Source organism: Larus michahellis, chromosome 9 (genome assembly GCF_964199755.1).
Source record: "Larus michahellis chromosome 9, bLarMic1.1, whole genome shotgun sequence".
Lineage (NCBI taxonomy): Eukaryota > Metazoa > Chordata > Aves > Charadriiformes > Laridae > Larus > Larus michahellis.
This window is the reverse complement of record NC_133904.1, coordinates 5,860,956-5,884,925: the sequence shown is the minus strand read 5'-3', so window position 1 is coordinate 5,884,925 and position 23,970 is coordinate 5,860,956. Positions and strand designations below refer to the sequence as shown.

General features: G+C 46.2%; 1 protein-coding gene and 1 long non-coding RNA gene across 22 annotated transcripts in view; one reads left to right on the top strand and one right to left on the bottom strand.

Annotated features, from left to right (window-relative positions):
- Positions 1–11,541, bottom strand: part of LOC141749087 (uncharacterized) — a 36,633-nt gene extending 25,092 nt beyond the window's left edge. For 16 of the 20 annotated variants that reach the window (XR_012589250.1, XR_012589245.1, XR_012589230.1 and 13 more), the window contains exons 1-2: positions 10,952–11,541; positions 2,954–2,987 (exon numbers count right to left, since the gene is read on the bottom strand). This is a non-coding gene — a long non-coding RNA (uncharacterized LOC141749087). Of the gene's footprint in view, positions 1–2,939; positions 2,988–10,951 lie in introns of all 20 variants that reach the window. The other 4 variants (XR_012589231.1, XR_012589232.1, XR_012589239.1 and 1 more) reach the window with 4 other exon arrangements.
- On the top strand, positions 9,272–23,618 carry NR2F2 (nuclear receptor subfamily 2 group F member 2). Of its 2 annotated transcripts, none has more exons than XM_074602178.1 (3): positions 9,272–10,253; positions 18,322–18,849; positions 21,991–23,618. In XM_074602178.1, exons 1-3 carry the CDS (start codon positions 10,211–10,213, stop codon positions 22,263–22,265), a joined length of 846 nt encoding a protein of 281 aa, XP_074458279.1. In that variant the 5' UTR covers positions 9,272–10,210; the 3' UTR covers positions 22,266–23,618. The 2 variants fall into 2 exon arrangements, with proteins under 2 accessions (XP_074458279.1, XP_074458278.1); XM_074602177.1 differs by lacking the exon at positions 9,272–10,253 and adding an exon at positions 14,634–16,404.
- The last annotated feature ends 352 nt before the right edge of the window (positions 23,619–23,970 follow it).

Genomic DNA, 23,970 nt, shown 5'->3' with positions numbered 1-23,970 from the left:
TCATAAAAGTTAGCAGCGCCTTAGCAAAGGGAAGGGCTGGAGAAAGCAGCTTTCACTTTTTCCTGCTTTCAACCTCCCAGTTCAGAAAGCGATGCTGATTAACCTTCAGCCGTTGCCTACTAACGTTTACTTCTGTACGTCAAATCCTCTTCGGCTGCTGAGATATGAGTAATTTCAAATCGCGCAGAGCCCCCATCCTATATAAACTCTACCGGTGAAAACTCTGCCAAACATCAACTTGGGCATTTCTGCTTACAGAGGGCCTTTTATTAGCCTAAACTTGATCACTCCAAATGGTCAATAAATTCTATCTTCACAGCCCTGGAGAAAAGAGCCGTGCTATCCTTGGGAGTTTAATAGCCAGGATTTTCATAGAGCTGGCATGAAAAAAAATGGAGGGGGGGTGTTATTTAGGTTTGGCTTTGGGGTATTTTTTTTATTTGGTCTGTCCCCTGCGTTCTCAGCAGGGCTGTCCACTCTAATGTGTGTCTCCCAAGGGTTTTTTCAATCCAGTTTTAAATATCTAAAGCGATGAGGCTTCGTGCACCTTTAAAATTTTATTATGCTTATGGTCAGAGGAAAGCATAAACCTCTTGGGCCTTGAAAGCCCATTGCAATACAGCCATTATCCCGATAATGTCAACAGAGCTACAAAACTCTCTAGAAATAAACCTTTTAAGAACAGCTTTCTCTGCCTCATGTTTTCTTTTAAGGTCAGTGGCGCATCACTTTTTGGAAAGCGTTTCCCCTCTCTGGCCAGGTTTAGCAATCTGAAATAGAATGTATATTACTAAGTGAATAGGTTTAATTTTAGACGCTGAAAAAACAAACAGAAGAAGAGAGCTGGGGCAGGAATAATGCCTTTCAGTTAGAAACAGACATAGTAGAAAGAAAAAGTCAGAACTTTAGTGCCAGGGGCAAAGGGGTGAAAGGCTGGCTAATATGAACCATATCCAACATCTGCCCTATTTTAATTTAGCAGGGATAAAGTTTCTTCTTTTTTATTATTAAGAAAACTTCATGTGGCAGAGAAACCCATGAGCTGTGTTATCAAAACTGTTTTATTGTCACACTGAAACTTAGAACTATTAAGAGTTGGCGGGGCAAAGAGATAAAAACTCCCCTTCTCTCTCCTTTTATATTCTGTGACAAGCCTGGGCTCGGGTCCTGCTGTCTGGGATGTCCTTTTCATGTCTTTATGAAGTACTGCACTTGGGGCTGTAATATAAAGGGGAGGTTAATTGTTCAGGATGGGTCCAAATGATTGATTCTCCAGGTTTAAAAAAAAAAAAAAAAAAAAAAAATTAAAAATAAATAAATAAACCTGAAGATTGAAAACAAAATACTGCTGCGAAGAGGTTCGCGGTAGTTGGCCCGGCAGATGAGTGATGGTGGTGGTGTACAACAAGTGTAAAGAAGGGCTGGGCTGGGGACCTGCATGAGAAACGGCCCAAATTGCCAGGCTGGAACATAATCTCGCTCCACCTAAAGGTTTTCCACCTCGATAGTGCGAATTCTACTGTAAAATATAACAAAGTATATACTAAAACACGTGTGAGGAGCTGCAGGAGTAAAAGAGCAAATTGGTTTCTGACAAAAGAAGGATGAATACCTTTGGATAATCTGAAGTTAGAATTTGATTGAAAGCATAACATTCCTTTAAGCGTCAATATGCTTAGGATCCAAAATATGGTTATTTTATTACCAGTTAATACTTAGATCAAAGCGAAACACTGTAGCTGGAAGGGACGTTCTCTCTGGAAATAAAGTTGCATGTAATTATTTCCTATTAAAAACTAAAACTGGTCTTAGATTCAAAAATTTGTGCTTCCTTACATGAGATATAATGTAAGCTTGTCAAGAGAGAGCAGACGTGCCGTTTTTCACTGTTCTCTGGTATCCCTTTGCTTTAAAGTTTTCAGTTTAGCTTTAACCCTTTGAATGGGAAAAATTCGCATCCGATTTACCTCAGTCAAACACAGGGGAATGTTTTGGATAATATTGATTGATTTCTTAGAAATAGAAATTAGAATTTTATGCAAACTAGCACCATTTTAAATAAAGTCTCCAAACGTAAGGAGGTAAAATATAAAGAAAATGATACGGCGACTGATAGGCGGTTGAAACTTAAACCTTAAATTGCAAACAAGTATTTTACTATTGGATAGAACAGCCCATCTTAATTTCACTTGGGACACGGAGTTTAAAATACGCACTCAAAATATTTCCAAGAAAGCTGCAACCTTTCAGAGGAAAGAGATAAGAATGTATTGTAATTATGAGGTTATAAATACGCGATCTTTTTCTTTTCACCATCCCCTAAAGTGGTACGTAACATTGTTCAGATGCAGTTATGTATCTACCGGTCTGTCTCTATTCCCGTCCAGGGTTTTGGGTTTATTTCGCTTTTATTTCATTTTTTCCTTTTTTTTTTTTTCCTGATAGTTCAATGCCTATTTATGTCATCTCTGAGGCAGGCCCTGGGAAAAAAAAGGGATCTATCTTTCTGTATTTATAAACTACAGCAGAATAAATAAGGAATGGTTCCTTTTTACAGCTGCTGGGCTAGTATTATAAGTAGCAGTATGAAACACATTATTTCAAGCTTCTGATTCTGCTAATTATTTTTGATCTGTCACTCAGAAATAAATAATAATAAAAAAAAACCTTTAAAGAGTTCATTAGGACTGCAGAAAGGAAGAGGAGTCAGCTATAAGGCAGCAATTATAATTTGGTTTTAACTTTTTTTATTTTTTGCTGACTCCTCAGCTATATTGTTTAGTGGAAGGATGGCTACAATATAATTCTGTATTAAGAGCTTGTTAAATAGGGAAGGAGCTGAGACGTTCAGCTGGGATATTGTTTGCTAGCTCAATTAGTATCCAAAGAATTTGAAAGTACAATAAATGTATCTGAAGATCGTATCTAAACATACTTACCAAAAAGTACCCACCTCTCTCAGCAGTTCACATATTTCTGCCTTCTGACTGGGAGAAGAAAAAAAAAAAAAAAAAAAGCGGTTCAGATGTATAGGTTAAGACTGGCGTATGGCAAGGTTTGTGTGAAATACAAAGAAACCTGTATTTCACTCAACAATTTCATTGCTTAAACATATAGTTTAGAAGCATCTTTCCCTTAAACATGTGGTTCAATAGCGTTTTCTTCAAAGGAACAATTCAATGTGTTAAAAGATTTAAGAACAAAGAATGTGCTGCAAAATGCAAATTCTTACAGTGTTATACTGTGTATGCAATTATGTATGTAGGCAGATAGATATAATTTGAGAGTTATTAACTTTCAACATCAATGATGTACTCTGAATCAATACAATGTAACTACCTATTAAAATATAAACCAGGTGTGTTACCAGGCAAATACAGTCTGAGAAGCTTTTCTGGATTTTTTTTTTTCTTTCAAGATTACAGCTCTACTATGGACAAGAAGCTCAAGAGATTGCTGCTGGTCCTAGAGATGGAGGCTTGCTTTGCTTTTTGCAGTATCTGACGTTTCTAGAATGTTTCATTCCCTCCAGGTTTGAAAAAAAAGAAATGTCAGAAAAATTAAAAAAAAAAAAAAAAAGAAAAGAAAAAAACCACGAACCTCTGAAATGGTGTAAAGGGAATGAATTGTCTCACAAATATCTCTATGTTTATGTACCTCCCGGTGCATGGGAAAGAGAAAAGTTCCATTTCCATTTTTCCTTTGGCTCAAGGGAGGGGAATGAAGGGAGCAGAAATCATTTTAAGCCTCCCCCCTCTCCACCGTCGGATCGACCCCCTCTTGCAAATCCCTTTCTTCTGCCCTCCCTCCCCCAAACGCAGAGCCTGGCGCAGTTAACCTTGGAGCAGCGCTGGGGAGGGAAGGGTTAATGAAACCAAGCTCTTTCCGACCTCCGGGGTCAGACTCTTCCTATCTGCAATCTAAGGAATTAGGTAAGGAGGTTATAAGATTATAGTGAAAGGAGTTATAGGCCCTCGTAGCCTCACACCTGAACATATTGGGCTAATCCACTGGGATTCTTAAAAATCGCTTCAGCTATGGAAAACTGTTAATTAGGCTGAGTCTATCCCGAGGTTTCCTGTTGCATTAGTGATCCAGCCGAGCTGCCTGCGCTCCATAGGCTCATATGAAACGCGCTTAATATGCCTATATTTCCCCCCCACACACACCCCTTTTCTCCGCAACTAAAACCAGCATCAGCCACCGGCTTCGGGAGAAAGCGAAGTTTTGGGTGAAATTCAGCCCGAGAGATGACCAAAAGTCATTTCCCCACCCCCCACCCCCCCACCCTGGGTGCCCGGCAGGCTATTTGCAGCTGTTTCTAACTTCAGTGTTTGTTTACAGTAGCAAAATTAGCACTTGGAGGAGAAGTGAAAAGCTGTTTTCACATCGGGTTTACTTCTCCGTTCCTGGCTTTAGATGTCTTCCCTCCCTCCCAGCAATCAGCATCATTTAAAGCGCGGCTCAAACTTTCTCTCGCCCCTTTGACTTAGTTCTCTGCAGTCGCATCCTATTTTCTGCTGGAGAAAAAATACCCAGAGAGGAGGCAGCGTTTGAGCACGGCCCAAACATCACTGATTCGAGGCAAAAGAAAGGAAAAAAAAAAAAAATCCTGAGCACCCCTAAAGAATGTATTTTAACGTCGCTGGGCAGAGCACTGCCCTGGTCCCAGCTTTCTGCCCTTTGGCACTTAGGCATTTGCGTGTCTCCAGCAAAGCTCTCCTTAACCCGCCGAGACACCCCAGGGCTGTACCTGAGCCACGGCCGAATCGCTCCCTATGACCGACAAAATCCTGCAGCAGCAGCAGCTCCCCAACTTCCACACTTAAAAACACGGCTTGGTTTTAGCCATTTTGTCATTTGCAGAAACGCTGATTTTTATTTTTATGTCATTTGTGGTCACCCTCGAACGGCAGTAATCTGTAGATTACATATTGCGAGCCTTGTCATTACGTGGATAAAATGAGGTGGTTAAACGCTAAAATCCATTTTACTCACCACATTTGCTTGGGGGTGGGGGGGAAGGAGGAGAGGGGAGAACAAACTTGTAGGAGAAGGATTTAAACCCCTCGCATCTGAACTGGCTGTGCCCTCGCTTCTGCTGCTAGAAACCTCCCTGCCTGGTGGGCACCCGGGGCTGGAGACCTCTCAACTCCACCTCGAAGCCAGGCGCCCGTTTCCTCCAGCCCTCGCCTTCCCCTCGCTCCTGGGTCTTTTGTCCCCATTTTCGTGGTCTCTCAGCATTGCTCTACAGAGGCGACTTTTTCTCTGCCTCTCCTGGATTTGCTCTGTAGCATTTCGAGGCTCCTACTCGCCTGCTCTCCCCCCGTTTGCCTCTTTCGTCTGTGTCCCTGATCCCTCTCCAGCTGATGTGATTCTTTAGAAATGTGGGTCTTATCCCGTCCCTACCTTTGCCGGGTCTGATTAGATATTATTTTTTCATTGGCTCTGCTACAATGGGTTCCTCCCTTTAATCTCTCCATATTTTTTCCCCCTCCCGGTATAACCAAATCCATGAAATTCACAGCCTCTCTCTTTGACACGACTGGCTCGTCTAATCACTCCATATCGATTTCCCTAACTCTTTTCATCCAGCTGAAGACACATCTTAAAACACTCCAAGCCAGAGTGTGCTCTTTGCTTTATACACACTAATAAAATGATTTACCCTTCTCTCTCTGCTCTCCTCACAGGAGAAAATCGTTCAAGTCCCGGCTATTTGTGTGTGATCAGTAAATATTTAGTGTGGCGACATCTTCAGCTCCTCTCCTGATCAATACACAACCCAACAGGAGGTGGACTATTGTCCGGGTAGTGACTTGCTGAGATCTCCTTTAGATGAATTCTTTGCCCCCCATACAGTCTGTTATGATTTATCCTCGAAGGTAACCAGTAAAGAGAAATCGAGGCTTTAAAAACGTCTGTTTCTAACCTGCTTACCGTGACATTAAAGCACCTAAGCAAGGAATGGCTTATTTTTCCCCGTCTCCCATCTCCCTTTGATGGGCTAACAATTCCAAAGCGCTGGTGGAAAATGAGTATCACGCCGGGCAGCCGGCTCACGGTTGCTCCGCATCCCTTCACCCCCCTGTCCCCTCTTCCCCGGCCCCTCCAGCAAAACCCTGTCCTGCCTCTGCGGTGCAATGTCGCGATAAAGGGGCGACTGCCCGGTCCCACTCTGCAGCATCTGCGGGCGCTGGACCCGCTCCCACAGCTCTGCCTCGGCGGGTGGGTGACGAAGTGCCCAGGGATGGAGGGTGCCCCAGCAACTTCCAGCCCACCTCCCTCCTCCTCCTCCTCCTCATCGCATCCCGCAGCTCTGCCTGCCCCAGGATCAGGCTGAGGCAGGGCTGGGGGCTGATGGCTTTTTTTGTTTGTTTGTCTGTTTAGGGTGGTTTGGTTTTTCGCTTTTGTTATTTTTTTTGAACGACGTGGAAAATCTGCAGTGAAGAAAAAATAAAATAATAATAATGGAAATGGGGAAGAGCTTAAAGCCCGGTTCCTGTGGTTAACCGTACACGAGAGCTTTCCCAGGGTGATAAAACGGACAGAAAGAGAAGTTCGTGTGTGTGTATGTGTATGTTTTATCCTGATCTGTTATTTCACTCCTGGGAAAGCCTATGCCTCGAATAGGAAATATTTCCACTTGTAATTACCCCAGGACTGTACGCCGTGTGCCCGCCGCTGGAGCTGCCTGTGCAGCACACCCAGGCGAGACAGCTACGCCTGGTGTGCGTGTGTCTGCCTTTGATGCAGGGCTGGGTGCCTATACACAATAGATACACAGTTATATCTGTAATGTGCGGGGGGGGGGCAGGGGGGGGTGTGCTCACTCACACCCTGTGCTGCAGCCTGCGGAAGTGCCCAGGGATTTATTTTATTTCCGTGTGTGTGTGTGTGTGTGTGTGTGTGTGCATTCGCGCACAACCTATAGGTCGCAGGCGTTTCTCTCTGTAAATGTACATTACGTGCCGCATAAATATATGGCCGTGTATTATACGTGTATTATGGATGTGCGAGTCTTATTCAAACCTAAAGCCAGCTACATCCACCTGTTAACTTTGTTTAGAAACCACTTTCACTAATGGCTTTTCGCTAACTTATTCAGTCCGTTACTCGAGTATAGGAGGCAATGGAGGGGAAAAATCCATATGAAACCCTGCTTACAGCCTCCCTTCGAGAGGACACTTTACACACCTTGCCTAGACAGGGCTCCTATAGAGCGCTTATCTCTCGAATATATCTTTATACTAATGCATACTTAATTGGTCTGTCCTGACTGTCCATATAAAACAATTTAATTAGGGTGCTTTCTGCTTTGGGAAGAAAGAAAAAAAATCTGCCCAGCATTTATTGTATTTAGCACCAATACAGGCAGAAAATGTTGCACAAGTTTTTGGTTGAAAGAGCACCTATGTGTCCATTGAAGGGCGTTGATCCGAAAAGACAGAGAGGACAAGTAAAATCGATTTGAAGCGACCCTCTCTGTCCCTTTCACACCATTCAGACACTCCATTCCTTCTAAGACAAAGACCCAGCGCCTTGGGAATGCTGGCAAGGGGGGAAAAAAGGAGGAAAAAAAAAAAAAAGAAAAAAAAAAAAGGGCTTCAATCCCCCCAAGCAAAAGGGAGAACTCTGAAATTCCTTCATATTGCTGTTATTTACCCCCCAAGATATGTTCAGCTCCAGGATTTTCTTCAATTCGGCGTCTAACATTGCTGCTGCGAGGAATGTCCCTGGAAGGGGAGGAGGTAATTATGGCTATTAGTGCTGCGAGCCCAGCCTCAACCTTGGTCACTCGCAGGCTTTTAGGGTTAAAATAGCCCTCACCTCTGACCCCTGCGGAGCAAAGTTGTAGCTATCGCCACAAGTTGGGCCAAAGTTTTCAAATCCAGGGCTGGGCAACACCGGAGGGGGGAAACTTCTCCCTGGAATTATTTTTGGTTGGGATTTAAATCATCCTTAGTCTATTTAATTGCCTTTCCCTCCTCCTTTTGCCAAACAATCCCAGTCGGGGAGGTTGGGGGGGCATCTCGAAATGCCCTGCTCCCACTACCTTTCCCACTGATCTCTCCATTTAGGTTTAATTTGGCAGTTTGTTTTCAAGCATGAAAATGGTTATCATCAAACTGAATTACTAGGTCATCCTTTCATCCACGGATCTCAGGAATAAACGGGGGGGGGGGGGGGGGGGAGGCAGGGGTCTTCCCCCTTTAGGCTTTCCCCACCACGACCCGTTCAGCTTTAAAGAAAAGGAGCTTTTGGAAAAGGAGAGAAAGGACAAAAAGCTGGAATTTGTCTCCTATGCTTTCTGCGCACCTTCACGATCCTCCTCGGCAAAGGGGGGATTTTGGAGCTGGGGGGGGGGAGGGGGCACAAAGTGAGGAGGAGAGAGAGCCCACAGATGCAAATACCCCTCTGGCAATAATAAAAATTCATTCAAGTGGGCTCTGTCTCCATCTTCCATGTACTGATTAGACTTAACAAGAGTGGAAACTTGTGTAGACCATATTTATGGTATTAACGAGCAGTTAAAAGATTTATCCTTCTTCTGATCAATATTGTTCGTGCCCGGCCCCCCCCCGCCGCTCCCCGCCCCGGCCCTCCCCGAAGGCTGCAATGACAATCGCCTTCATACTTTTTCATCACTGATCGAGGTGGCAAAACCCTTTTGTAATTTTCATTAGCCCAGTAAACATGCAATTAACATGCAGCACTGTGGTTAACTTAATTCCTGTTTTAAGGCAAGGACAAGCAAGAAATGGAAGAGCGTTTGTTCCATTTGTCAAGTATGACACACTTCTTACCCTAACAGTTTCTTAAAATAAAAGCTCGGCTCCCCACCACCACGACCACCACCCCTCTTTCCAGAAACCCCCCACACTGATACACACACACACACAAAAAGGAGCAGGAATCCATTAGTTGGAGAGTATTCTCCTGCCAAAGGCGGTATAATGTATTCCAAATTTTCCCAAGCCCTCACTGTACTGGGGTCCCGTCCCCGTCCCCCCCCGCCCCCCGGGGAAGGGGGCTGACGAGCTGATATTTCTCGTGGGTGAAGCACTCAGCCTCCTCCTAACCGTATTATTATTTTTTTTTTTTTAATAAAATAAAACTAAACGTGCTTCCCATGTCTAAAAGTTGCCATGTTTGTGAAGGGGGTGGGGAAAAATGTCTCCAAGGGTTTCAATTAGCAACAAATGATTATTGCAACGGATTTTTGGTAATGAAAAAATGTGGAGTACCTCTTTGGAGCCGGGATCTCAGGGGCAGTGAAAGAGAGAGAGAGGGGGAGAGGGAGAGAAGGAGAGAGAAAGAAAGAGATTGCTGATTAGCTCGGATTCTTTCCCAACTTGCTTTAGCGTGTGCTTGCGTTCCCTGCCGACCCTACACAGGACACTATATATTTTTTCCCCTTCGGTGCATGTGTTGATAGTTCAGCCTCTAGTTGTTTGCGGTTGGATTTTTTTTTTCTTTTCCTTTTTTTTTTTTTTTTTCCCTTGCCGGGGAGAGGGGAGGGGGAAAAGGGGGGAGGGGGGGGGGGGAGCTGAAATCGGTCGCATCCATCCTACCCCCTCAGTCATTAAGTTAGGAGATTTCCCTCTCTTATTTTTTTTTTTTCTCCCCAATTGGAAGGGTGGGTTGTGAACAATTTTTCTTTTTTTTTTTTTTTTTTTTTTTTTTTAAGTCTCGCCTTTCCAGCTCCAAACAAGGTGTAGCGAGACGCTCTTCCTTCTAAGGAATGAAATGAGAGACAAGGATCACTCAAAGACATCTCCTACCTTGGGCTTGGGGATTTTTTCTTAAAGGCGAGGCGCACATTCCTAAGCAGCTATGTACAAAGCCCCCCCTGAAATCTTGTCTGTGTAAAGTTAGAGTGTGTTCAGGATTTTTTTTTCCTCTCTCCCAAGGCTGATCGCTAATAATACATCGAAAGCACTTCCCTTTAGGTTGTGGGAAATCTATTCCCTTCACCTTGCCTCCTTTTTTTTCCCCCTGAAGGCTGTAACTTTACTTTTTTTTTTTCTCTCTCTCTCTTTTTTTTTTTTTTTATCAGTTTGCACAATCGCTTAGATAAACACCAAGAAGGAGACTTCTCTTTAATTACCCAAGGCACATCTTTCTGGGGGGCAAACAGCGGTCTGATTATTTTTTTTTTGTTTGTTTGTTTCACCTGCCAAACTAAAGGAGAGGTAGAAAAAGGAAGATGCAAGCGATTTGGGACCTTGAACAAGGCAAATATGGTTTTGGTATGTTTACTTATAGTTTTTTTTCTTCTTCTTTTACACTTTTTTCGGGCAATGTGTTGTGATTCTTGTGTTTCTCTTTTAAGGAAAACAAAAAATCCAAAAAAGCAAATGTTAGCTAACGTACGTCTTAAACGATCGTTTCTAAGGTTACGTGGGTTGCTCTAAGGAGGGGAAGAGGGGAGGGGGGGAGACCCAAGTATGTGTAATTGCAGCACCATCAGTTAGCACGTCCTTTAGCTAAATAAAGCAAGCAGCAAACAAACAAACAAGCCAGCAAAACCCCAACGACCGGAATCGGCTTCCAGGTCCGAGGTGGGGAGGCAAAACGCCTCAAAGTCATTTCCAAAGCAGCGTCCAGGAGCAGAGCCCGGTCGCAGCCTCCCCTGCCCGGGCTCCGGGCTGCTGGGGGGGGGGGGCAGCGGCGGACTGACCTGGTGGGGAGGGAGGGGGTGGCCGGGGGGGGGGAACAAGTCTCTTAACTTAAGTGATAGGTATTAAACTACACGGAATTGTGTCGCCGTGTGCAGCTGGCAGCATTTATTTCGGGGCGGGGGGGGGGGGGGGGGGAGAAAAAAAAGAAAAGAAAAAAAAAAGAAAAAGAGGTCGGTGGTGAAGGTATAGCGCCGAGATCCCCTCTCCCCCTCCGGTCCCTTCTCTGGCTAAGCAAGTACAATGGAAAGAAGCTGGAATATACTCACCATCCGAAGGTGTGGTTGGCAGTTCGGCTGAGGCTTTAAGGCAATTATTTATCCTTTCTTTTTTTTTTCTTTTTTTTTTTTTTAAGTATTATTGCAAAAGACGTAGATCTGACTTTAAGCAGCAAAAGTGTTTTGCTCTGACAACAGCATGCTAGGCACGGTTCCTCGTTTTAAAAAAAAAAAAAAAATCACAAAACAGGATTCCCCACCACCACCCCCGCCATCCCTTACCACTATCCCTTAAAAATACCTATTCAGTACAGCGCTCGCAGAAACCCTGATGCAGAAATCTTATAGTCCGGTCTAGGAGTGCCCAAGCCAATTAATTTTAAATCCTTAGGAATTAATCAGATTAAAATGTACAGAAGTTTCATTCTCGTATGCATACGTGAGCCAAAAGTCGTTTCCCTTTAAGAGATCCTTTTCTTTTAAAGTTGAATTTTAGGCAGATAAGAGACTTACACTAGGGGGCAGCCAGATACTGTACTTGCTCCAATCTTAAGCAATTTTTTTTCCTCTCTCACAGCATATGCTCTGATTTAGCACTGTAAATTTTTCAGAGGACCCAACTCTGACAGCCCCTGGTGATTTTCAAAGTACCACAAGCCAGTGGTTAAAAATTGCATTGACTTGGAAGTTCAGAGGCACACAATAGGAGCCACTTTCCCTATTCATGGAACTTCAGTGTGGTGGAAGAGAAAAACACACACATACTACATTGAGGGAGAAGAGGAATTCATTGAATTCTGTTAGACGTAACTGCTTTCCACTGAGTTCAGAGCGAAACTCGGTATTTGTTCGATGCTGTATTCATATTGCGATTTAATCTAGAAAGAATTAGAGGACTGTTAGGCAGCTTTCTGGCAGGAAAGCAGCTTCCCCCTCCTTCCCCCTCTTTTTTTTTTAAACCTGAAGATTTACACCGGCTCTATCCCCAACTCTATTTTAGCAAAATAAATCCTTCCATTCCCTCTCATTAAAATAAATTTACATCTGCAGTAAAATGGCAGGAGGGATGCATTTGTTTATTTGGAAAACCAATACGGTCTTACTTTTAAAACAGGGCATTTCTATTGTCATTAAGCTCAGAGAAGGACAGTTGAGAATCTCCCCCTTCTTTGCGAGGCGCTCAGGTTTCGAGTACTATTTAGCGAAATTAGCTGCAGTTCATTTTTACATTCATCTGTTCTGCCTTAACCCACTCGCAGGGGTGTTTTCAAATAAATAGCAAAGCATCTAATGGTGCTAATAGATAGTTATATCGCTGCATCCCTCGAAGAGCAAATAGTTAATCTGGGGCATTCTTCATTAATGCTTGAGCAATCAGCGTATACGGCGGCTTTTAAGCGTATATCAATGGCTTTTCATTTTTACGATCATACGTTCAAACTATTAATATTGTACGTCCTGTTTAAACCGCTTTCCCTTCTGATTTCTGCGTTTGTTAAGACGGCGTTAATGTTTTTTCATATGGCGAATTAATCCTGTTTACTTTCTCAGATTCGAGACAGGAAAGGCTGGTGTTGGGTTGGTGTTGGTTGGGGTTTTGTTTGGGTTTTTTGGTTTTGGTTTTGGTTCCCCCCCCCCCCCCCCTCAGGAAATTCAACATCAGCAACAATCTGTGACTATTCCGCATTTTGAACCCCCACTTTCTCCCACCCTCGCCGAAAGGTGACCTCCTCGGCTCTGGGTTATTCGGAAATCATAAGGCAGTTCCCCACATTTTAACGGGGAAAGATTCCATTCCCCACTTCTGCCTTTCCAGTCCCTCCTGGTCCCTGTTTCGGGGAAAGGTTATTTTTCCTCCGTCAGGATCAATGGGAATGCTGCAGCCTTGTCTTTGAAATTGAGCCGCAGAACATCTTGGTCCGTGGGGTCTTTAACACACCAGGTTTCCAAGCAGGACACTGTCAAGTCTGGGTGCTTTTTACAACTTTCCAATCATCTCAGCACCTGAGGCTTTAGCCACATATATTATTTCTGCGGCAGGATGGGGGGGTGGGGGGAGGAGGTGTGCATGTGGCAACATGAAAAAGTGTGTGTGAGGAGGTGAGGGGCAATTAATCCCTTACAGGGTTGCGCACAGGTCTGTGTCCCCACGTCCGTGCTCGGTCACCGGCTCGAATGCGACCGTACACACACACGCGTGTGTTTGCAGAGGAGGAATCGGCCGGGCGGGCATTTATCCGTCTATTTTAACATGTTTTCTATTTTTATCTCTGCGTCCTTTCGCCTGTTCGAGTGTCTTTTGGCCATTTGCACCGGGAGATGAACCCCGAGCCCCCGTTCCGCTGCCCGGTAGCCGAATTCAGCGGGAAATACAGGGCTGTCCCCGCGTACTTGGGTCGGTTACCTATTTAGCGGTGCTCCCGCTGTAGCACAGGGCTTGTGTCACCGTGTGACCCGAAAAAAAACCACCCCAAAATTAAGTGAAAGGGGTCGAGAAGAGCGATGTAGCGGTGCCGTGGAGGCTGCCCGGGAAAAGATGCGGGTGTCCCGCTCCGCGGAGCGGCGTGGCGTGTTTTTTTCGGGGTTTTTCCAGGGTTTTTCCCCCCGCATCGCGCTGCGGGGACGGGGTGGACGGTGTCTTGCGTGGAACCGCCGTCCCTTCGGCCGGGAGGAGCGGCGGTGCCCCGTTACCCCGCCGGCGACCGGGCACACGGTGCGAGCAGCCGGAGCCGGAGCGCCGGGGACGCTGTGTGTGAGCCGGGTCGGCCGCAGGTGTCGCCGGCCCCGGCCCCCGCCGGTCAGCCCGGGGTGAGACCGTGGGGTGCCGCGCCGACCCCGGCGGGACCCCGGCGGCCGGGACCCCGCGTACCTGCGCAGCCCGACGGGGAGACGGCGGCCGCTCCCCTCCCCGCGGCGACGACACTCGCTTTTCTTTTATTCGGTGGAGTTTTACCTCATTTTAGCATCAATTTGCCGATTTTCACCCGCCGTCCCCGCTACCTCCCCCCCATCACGACCCCCGGGCGGCCGCAGGTGAGGCGGCGGCGCTCCGCTCCCCTCTCGCCGGGCTGGCCTTAACCCCTCGCCCCGCCGGCGGTGGCGGGGGTGGAGGTGAGGCGGGGGGGGACACGACGGGGCAGCGGGGCGAGGAGCAAAGGGCGAGCGGAGCGCGGGGCGGCGTGCACGGGGGGACGCCCCGGTGCCGGCGGCGGGCGGCTCTAGGACCGCGCGGGCGGCGGCGGCGGCCATGGCAGGGGCCGCGCAAGGGGCGCCGCGGCCCAATGAGGGGCGGGGAGGGGCGGGGCCACAGCTCTCTCCTGGCCAGTCAAGCGCCGGCCCGGGGTTGGTGGTGGTGAACGGCGGGGGGGGGGAGGTTTTGCCCTTATAAGGGGCGGGGCCGGGGGGGGGGGAGGAAAGGGGGGGGGTGTCGCCATGGCGACGCGAGCGCGCGCGCGCGCGCGGCAAAGCCGTGTCAAAGTTCACTCTCCCGCCCGGCGGGGCGAGCGGGGGGCGCGCGCGCGCGGTCGCTCGCCACTCGGTCGCCCCGCCCCGCCGTGGAGGAAAGACGGGGGGGGGCACCTCTTTTCGGGGGGGGGGGGGGGGAATCACCGCGGGGAGAGCCCCCCCCTCCCCTTTTCCCTTCCCATCGAGGGTGATGCTGCGCGCTGGGTTGTGATCCTTCCCTCGCTCCCTCCTCCTCCTCCTCCTCCTTCCCCCCCCCCCCCCTTTTATCACCGTGGCTGGCTGGGCGCTGCGCTGGCGAGTTGACTCCTTCCCTCCCTCCCTCCCTCCCCACACCCCCCCCCCTTCTCCCGCCCCGCCGCCCCCCTCCCCCCCCCCCCCCCCTTCTCCGCCCGCGCCGTGAGCACCGGCGGCGCGGAGGCGAGAGCCCACTTGCGAGGCGGCAGAAGCAGCATAAGGCAGCGCGGCGGCGGCGGGAGCGGCGGCGGGGAGCGGCACCGGGGAGGAGCGGCACCGGGGAGCGGCGGCGGCGGCGGCATCGGCGGCGGCGGCAGCAGCGGGGAGGAGCGGCGGAGCGCGGCGAGAGCGGGGCACAGCGCGGCGGGGACGGCGAGGAGGAACAAATAAACAATCATACTAATTATTATTATTAATAATAATAATAATAATAAAAAAGCGAGGAAAGGAGGAGGAGGAGGAGGAGGAAAAAAAAAAAACCAAACCCAACAGCCAGCCCCCCCCCACCACCACCACCACCCCCGAGCCAAAAAGAGGGAGAGAGAGAGAGAGAGAACAGAGAGCAGCGCCCGGGCGGAGCGGCGGAGAGGAAGAATTAAAGCGAGCGAAGGAGGGAGGAGGAGAGACAGAGCAGAGAGAGAGAGAGGAGGAAAGAGGAGGAAAAAAAAAAAAAAAAAAAAGGAAAGGCAACCAACCAACCCAACCACCACCAGCCCACAAAAACAAAGCGATCGCAGTTGATGTTGCTGCTGCAAGCTGGACTTCCAAAAACTACGGCGAGACCGTCCGCTCTCCGCGCCGAGAAAAGTCTCCTCAGCTGTGCGTGTTTTTTTCCGCTGTGTGTGTAATCTTTAACCTTTTATTCATTCTTATTTTGATGGCTTTCCTGAATGGCTGACTGCGAGCTTCCCTGGACCTGGCCCCCAGACACCCGCCTCTCCTCCTTCAACTACTCTGCTGCAGATCAGCTCTAAGAGAGAGAGAGGGAGATCTTTGAAGAGATTTTTTTTTTTTTTTCCTCCTCTCTCTCTCTCTCTCTCCCCCTCTCTCCCCCACCCCCACCACCCCTTTACTTTGCTCTCCTGGAGCCCAGACAATCGACTCGCAACTCGCCCCCCCGCACACACACCTCCATCGCCCCGTGCTTCTGCACCTTCGCCGGTACCGGGAGATCCCCCCCACGCCGACCCTCCTGAAAAAAAAAAAAAAAAAAAGGCAAAACAACAAAAGAGAGAGGGGGAAAGAGAGAGAGAGAGAGAGGGGAGGAAAAAAAAAAAAAGACTGACTGCTGTTGCAAAGCTGATCTGAAAAGCAAAGCAAACAAACTTTGAAAATAAAGGGGGAACAGGAAGTTTGGCAACGGTGTCCAATAGATATGGCAATGGTAGTCGGTGCGTGGCGAGACCCCCAGGACGATGTGCCCGGAGCTCAGGGAACGCAGCCTTCGCAAGCCCCGCCGGTGCAGGGACCTCCGGCCGGGGCCCCGCACACCCCTCAGACCCCGGGGCCCGGGGGCCCTCCCAGCACGCCAGCCCAGACCAACCCGCCAAGCCAGCAGAACCAAGGAGACAAACAGCAGCAGCAGCAGCACATTGAATGTGTGGTTTGTGGGGACAAGTCTAGTGGCAAACATTATGGCCAGTTTACCTGCGAGGGTTGCAAGAGTTTCTTCAAGCGGAGTGTAAGGAGGAATCTCAGCTACACTTGTCGTGCCAACAGGAACTGTCCCATTGACCAGCACCACCGCAATCAGTGTCAGTACTGCCGCCTCAAAAAATGCCTCAAAGTTGGCATGAGACGGGAAGGTATTGGGATTTCATTTGTTTTGCAATTTTTTTTCACTCGCTGCGTTTTGGTTTTTGGTTTTGGTTTGTTGTTTTGTTTTGTTTTTTTTTTTAATTATTCCTCTTATTATTTTTAACTTCTCTCCCCAAACCCAACCAGAACCTTTCCTCTCCCCACCCCCCCCCTTCCCTCCCACCCCCCGAATAAACAGACAGCAACTTTCTCGTAAGGAAAGAAAAGAGGTGTTGGAGAGGGTGGGCAGGGGAGGCAGGGGCTCTTGCATGCTTTCTCCTGCACTCGTAATTGATTTGTGTTTGTTTTGATTTTGCTGATGGAGGTTTATTGGAAGTGGATTTTTAGTTTCACGCTGCTTAGGAGCGAGATGATTATCCTGACGTGTGGTTACTTTTCCTTCATGTTTCCTCCTGCATGTTCAGCGTTCCCCCCCGTCCCCCGAGCAGCTCTGCGTGTGTGTGCGTGTGTGTGTCTCTGTGCGTGTGTGTACACACACACACGGAGCCTCACGAGATGCAACACACACAAACACACATATATATATATCCCCCAGCACCCTGCCTTAGATTGCAATTTTACACAGGCGGTTCAAATTACTATTACAATGGGACTCACCCTACCGAGGCTCTACAGCACTCCACTGTGGATTCCCAGACGGATTTTTCCTCCTTTAAAAATACATATACACACACATATCCGCGCGTGTGTGTGTGTATGTATGTATATATATATATATATAGTGCCGTGTGCCTGCCTTTCCCGATTGTTATTATCTCACTTTTCTCTTCTTCCTCCTATTTTCTCGTCCCTCCGGGAGAGGCAGGAGGGGGGTAGAAGGGACGGGGAGGCGGGGGGGGGGGGTGTGCGTGGAAGAAGCAGCCCAGAAGTAAGTGTGGGGTGCTCGGGTCTCTGCAAGTCGAGTCTTTGTGATATAAAATTAGACGAGAAATGTGAGCCTGCAGTTTTCCAGTGCGTGCTCTGTGTCTGGACGCTGCTATGTAGGTTAAGGGTTAGGGGGCTTGGGACTTGCTGGGCTCCTCTCTTTGTGTTTCTGCAAGAGTAACTAACCTTGTAATACGGGCGATAACAAATATAAATCAAGCACATTTTTAGGCGTTCTCCCTTCTTGCCGTCTCTCTGCCTCTGAGCCCTTTTCCTCGCTCCTTTTTCTCTCGCTGTCACCGTGTAAATTTATTAACAAAATGAAAGGCCCACTTTCCATGGGCAGCTGAGGAAGGTGCCTTTGGATAATACCCCCAGCCTCGCCGGGGGACCTGCTGGGGATGTTGTGGGGTGATCTCGCCTCCTTTGATATTTTTTAATAAGGGGAGGCTGCGGGGGGGGTGGGGGGGGATATAATAACAGCAGCAACAATATATTCAGTGGGCGAGAAACGCGTGTGGGACCAGCGCCGGGGATTTTGAACTGAAGTGTTTCTTCCCTCTCTTCCCCCCCCTTCTCCCACCCCATCCCGCTCTCCCAGCCTCAAATCAATAAGCTGTTTTAGGTGTAACGACGAAAAATACCCGGGCACACAAAGACGTATCCTGCATCTCTTGAAGGAGGGGTGGCGGTGGAGGGGGTTGAGTGTGTGTGTAGGGGGGAAATAACTGAATTGTGGTGTGTTTTGGGAAGTGGGAATCTCGGGCTCCTTCAGGCAGTCCTGGCCGAGCGGACAGCATCGCTCAGCTTTTATCGTTGCTTTTACTTGACCCGGGAACCCGCGGAGCCTTAAAACGGGGTACGGGCCGAACTCTGGCTGGAAAAAAAAAAAAAAAAAAAAAAGAAATTGCCTGTTCCCCCTTCAGCTGAGTTGGTTCGGTGTCACACAGGCACGCACAAGCACACAAAGCAGGCTGTATTTGAACCGATGGTCGCAATTCAGATATTAATAGCTGTAGTTTCTTCTTTATTTACTGCAGCGGTCCAGAGGGGCAGAATGCCACCCACACAGCCAACTCATGGTCAGTTCGCCTTGACAAACGGGGACCCTCTCAACTGCCATTCCTACCTATCCGGATATATCTCCCTTCTTCTGAGAGCAGAGCCCTACCCCACCTCCCGCTTTGGCAGTCAGTGCATGCAACCCAACAACATCATGGGCATCGAGAACATTTGTGAACTGGCAGCTAGGATGCTCTTCAGCGCGGTGGAGTGGGCCAGGAATATCCCCTTCTTCCCAGACCTCCAGATCACAGACCAGGTGGCCCTCCTGAGGCTGACCTGGAGCGAGTTGTTTGTCCTCAACGCTGCCCAGTGCTCCATGCCCCTCCACGTAGCTCCGCTCCTGGCAGCTGCTGGCCTCCACGCTTCGCCAATGTCTGCTGACCGAGTGGTCGCCTTTATGGACCACATACGAATCTTCCAAGAGCAAGTAGAAAAACTGAAAGCATTGCATGTCGACTCTGCAGAATATAGCTGTTTAAAGGCCATAGTCCTCTTCACCTCAGGTAGGCAGCGTTTCTTTGCTCTTCCTTTTTCCTTCCTCCCCCGCCCCGACCCCCCCTGAGAACTGTTTGCTCTTGCAAAGTGTTATTGCCTGCACCCCATCACCGCTCCCGCCCCCGCCCTCCCCGAGAACCAGCGCGGTCTCTTTCCTTGTAGGAAACGGTGCCCTGTGGTTTCCTCTTCAGGGCCTCGGATCTGAGCATCCCATCTTCGAGGGAATGCAAAATTAAAAAAAAAAAAAATTAAAAAAAAAATTAAATAAAACACACACACACACACACAAAAAGACAACCAAAACGCACCCCAGTCCTAGTGGAATAATGCTGGGGATGGGGAAACAGGGGGCTCGGGGAGAGGCACCCATTCGCCACGAGAGACTGCGCCTTTCCCATTGAAAATAATATTTTATTTAACAGTATAGCTCTGGGTTGTTGCATTTAATGACACGCATCCGAACAGCAGCAAAATCTGTTTGATGTTGTTAAATACAAGCCGTCCTATCAGTGAAACCACTTTAAAAAGAGGATCATTTTATGGGCAGCCAGGAAAGGAAAAAAGCCCTGCAGGATTAAAAATTGAATTAAAAAAAAAAAAAAAAAGTTAAATGCGCAAAGCTGAGTTTAAAATATGTTCCCTGCTATCCCATAAAATAAAATAAATCAACTTTCCAAAGAGCTGTCTCTGATTTAAACAGAATGTGGCAGTGAGCAGTTCTGTGTCATTTAAGCGAAGGGGAAAAGTTTGCATTTGTACCCAGCAGGAACCGCAGAGTCCAAAGCGAGGAGCGGGTGCGAAAAGATCATTACCATAAGTAGACAGGGATAGTATGAAAAAGTAAGAGGAGACTGAAGCTGCCGCTCCGCAGTGTAATTCCGGGGTGGCACAACCATGCCTCTCCCGAGGAAAAGACCTCGAGGTGTTTCTTAGATAATCAAAGCGGGGGGGGGGGGGAAATATGTGTCAACTTTTGCTGCCTAGAAATAGTGCCTGAGTTATAAAGCAATAATTGAGTGCGTTGTGAAATCTAATTAGCTTGCACTAGAGTTTAACCTGGGTGAGTAATAAACCTGATATTAACTCTGGAGGCTAAATTTTTTTTTTTTTTTTGAGGGGTAAAAAAAAAAAAAATCTGCTCGCTAATTTGTGCAATACGTTATCTCAGATTGCTAACTTTAAAGCTGCATCGGCAACCCAATGTGCTGGAGCCCTAGAAGTTCGGGGATTAAGTTTAAAAATACATATATTTCTCCTGTAACTCATTGGAAAGCTTGGGAAAGTGGCCACGCGATAAACATATGAATGGAAGCAGGACCTGTAAAATAATTACTCATCGGAGTTTTTTAAAGCCTGATATCAGGAAACAGGAAAAAAATGTAGTTTATGTGGGAAAAGAAGGGCTCACAATCCGTTCCTTGTTGTGTTAAAGGGGGTCTGGGGAACGAAGTCATTTTCTGGACTTTGTCCAGGTTCTGGGTCGTGACCTAAACTTCCTTTTATATATTATTGCTTTACACATAAAAAACTTCTCTTTTTTTTTTTTTTTTCCTCCCCCCCAACCCCCCAAATTACTCGTGCTAAAGTCCTAAGGTGATCAATGAGCGGGGCGCATCTAGCCACAGGGAGAGAGGGATCCCGAGTGGGAAGGGGTGGACGTGGGGCGCTTATTTTATTTTTCTATCGTTTTCTAGGATGCATTTTTCCTCTCCCTCGCTCAAACGCTCAGCGAGGATCCCACACACGCTCACATCCCTCCCCAGCCCCTGGCCAGCTCACACCCACACCGAGGAGTTTATTTCCAATCCTGCCTTTTCTCCCCAATCACTTTTTTTTTTTTTTTTACTTTTTTTTTTTTTTTTTTTAGCCTTCTGAGAAAACAATCGTCCGATCCTGTCGCAACTGTTTAATTTATTACTATTTTCAAAATGTGAGGCCTGGCGTGTAAATTGCCTCCCAACTAGATAAACGTTTCTTGTTATCTGATTCTGGGGAAGATAGCCGCATGCAAAAAAAAAAAAAAATAATAAAAAATAGGGTGATGCGTGCAGCTCCTGCAGCACCCCAATAACGCTCCCTGATGTAAAGCAGACGCACATAGATGCATATAATGTTTGCTGCAGCCTCTTTTAAGAGAAAAAAAAAAAAAATCTGGGTTCTAATGACTCGCAGAATATGCATGTGTTAGCCCTGTGCCTAGGAAAGCCACAGGGAGGTCAGGTCACAACCTGTGCTCTTTCAGCACAGACGTCTCTGATTTAAAGGGAACTTATTGTATTTTAGCGTATCAGGAAAAAAAAGAAAAAAAAATGTCCAGACCCTATCAGGGAGTTTTCTTCTTGTAAGGGCCTTTAGGTTTAAAAAGAAGAAGAGGAGGAAAAAAAAAGAGGGGGGAGTGGAGGGGGGGGAAGAAAGAAAGAGAAAAGAAAAGAGGGGGGAAAAGAAACAGCTCAAATGAACAGAGAGATCACAGTTTGCATGGCTGCCTCTGAATAGGCTAAACTGACAAGATCAGTTTTAAAGGGCCACTTAAATCAGTTTCAAAGACTGAAGAAAAACGCGTTGTCTTCTTTGGGGGAGAATCTGTTGCTGGATCCGGGGCGCCATTATCTTTGGCTGGGCCAGTTTTTTGTTATTATTATGATTTCTATCACAGTTATTAGTATTCCTTCTCATCACATGGTTAGCCTCTCCCCAATTATTTTCCAAGGGGGGGAGAAATAGTGGCTCCCTTTCCCCCCTTTCGACTCAAGCCTTCCCCACCCCCCCAGCCTTTCTCCCTAAAAATATAGATATACGAAATTACGCTTGGCGAGCACCTCCTTGTCAACCCCTCAGGTCTGTCGTGCCATTAGAAATCCCGAATCCTGGAGATTCTCAATCCTACAGGAGACCCTCCAGAAGAGAGAGAAACACAAACACACACACACAGAAAGAGAGAGATTGTCCCTTTTGGTAAAACCTACTTAAACTCTGGGGGGCGAGGTGATGGCGCACGATCTACACATAATTCTAGCAGTAAAAAAAAAAAAAAAAAATCAAATCAAAAAATTTTTTGGAAAAAAAAAAACTTTTTAATCTGATGATTGTTTTCTTTTTTTTTTCTTTTCTTTCTTTTTTTTTTTTTTTTTTAATACACTTTCTTCTAGATGCCTGTGGTCTCTCTGATGTAGCCCATGTTGAAAGTTTACAGGAGAAGTCACAGTGTGCTTTGGAAGAGTATGTTAGGAGCCAGTATCCCAACCAGCCAACACGATTCGGGAAGCTATTACTACGTCTCCCCTCCCTTCGCACTGTCTCCTCTTCTGTCATAGAGCAATTGTTTTTCGTCCGTTTGGTAGGTAAAACCCCCATAGAAACCCTAATCAGGGATATGTTACTGTCTGGCAGCAGTTTTAACTGGCCTTATATGTCCATTCAATAAAATATCCGAGAGAGAAAAAAAAGAAAATTAAAAAAAAAAAATTAAAATTGAGAAGGGAGATGAAAGAGAGCGAAAGGAAAGCAAATGACATTTGGGTTCTGGTTGTTTCTTAAATTTCCTTCTGCTAAGAAAGGATGTAAAAGGATGTTACAAGTTTGCTAAGAGAAGACAGGAAAAAAATTAATGGACTGTGAATTAAAAAAAAAAAAAAAGAGACTGTCAAATGAACTTTTACAGAATGCATTAAAAACTCCCGTGTCGTTCAGAAAAAAAACACAAACTTGCTACTTATCATTTTTTGTAAAAAATAAAAAAGAGAGAAAGAAAAAAGAAAGAAAGAAAAAAGAGAAAGAAGAAGAAAAGAACCGATGGTGGGCTTTTTCTTTTTTTCTTTTTTCTTCTTTTTTTTCTTTTTTTTGGGGTAAACTTTTTAAAAAATCTCGCTTAAAGTGCATTTAAAGGAAATTTGGAGAAAATTAGCAGAACGGAAGAAAGTAAGTCTTTTTTTTCCAAATTATTAATTGTCCTATGTGTCTATGTACCTATAGCTGTTCTTTTTTGTATTTTTCTGGTTTCAAACCAGTTTATTCTGTGGTTCTATAATAATTTTTGATATAACCTTGGCTTCTTTAAAAAAAAAAATAAAAAACTGTGTATCCTTAAAATATATGTTCTGAAAGAATTAAAACTGAGTCCACGAAAGTATCATAGGAAGAAAGGAAAACAAAAAAAAAAAAACAAACCCTCAACAACACAATGATGGAAGCGCACTTAAGGTGGTGACCCAAAATCTAGCTTGAAGCTGAGAGAGCTATAATTATATAGACCCGAATGAACCACACGTGTCACATAACTACCCCCCAATCTAGGTTTTTTGATATTTCGGACAGAAAATGAACTGTGGGGATTTATTCTAGGTAGAAGGAATTTGTGTCCAAGACACACTACGGTTTTGATTTTAAAAAGCAAACAAACAAGCAAAGTGAACTTTTGTAATTTGAATTGGGTTCCACATAGTTCATCATGAATTGTTATTAAACTCCTCTATCTGTTTGTATATTTGCAAGCCCTTTGTATTATAATAATTGTTGATATTTTCCCTTTTTAAAAAATACCATTGAAATCAGCATGACAAAATAACACTGTTGGCACTTATAGATAACGTGATTGATTCAGTATCTTAGAGTTTACAGTTTTGTGTTTAAAAAAACTGAAGGTTTTTTTTTTTAAGTGCAACATTTCTGTATACTGTAAAAGTTATAATAACTGAACTGTTTGGTCGAGTCTTTGTGTGTTATATTCCAAGGAAAATTGAAAGTATTCAGAAATTAAAATATTATTTGATATCTGAAACTTGTTTGGCTGTCATAAATGTCTTTCAGAAACCACATTACTTCTCTATAGTTTGCAGTCATTTAAGTCCATAGGCGATTGATTTGTTTACTTGTCACAGTAAGTTTGTAGCAGATGTATTGTAGTGTATTTACCTGTTTAATTCCGGGATGGGGGTGGAGGACTTAAGTTCGTGGTTTATCTCTGGTTTTAGGAAGTACTATGCTGAAATGGTAAACCATCAACCCCCATTCATCTAATCCTCCTGTTAATTAAAAATGGATTTTCTGGAAAAAAAAGGCCCTTATTTTTGTCACACTTAAGTGCCTGCGTAGGAAAGGTATTGTTGTGAAAAAGTATTAGAAATCTGGAG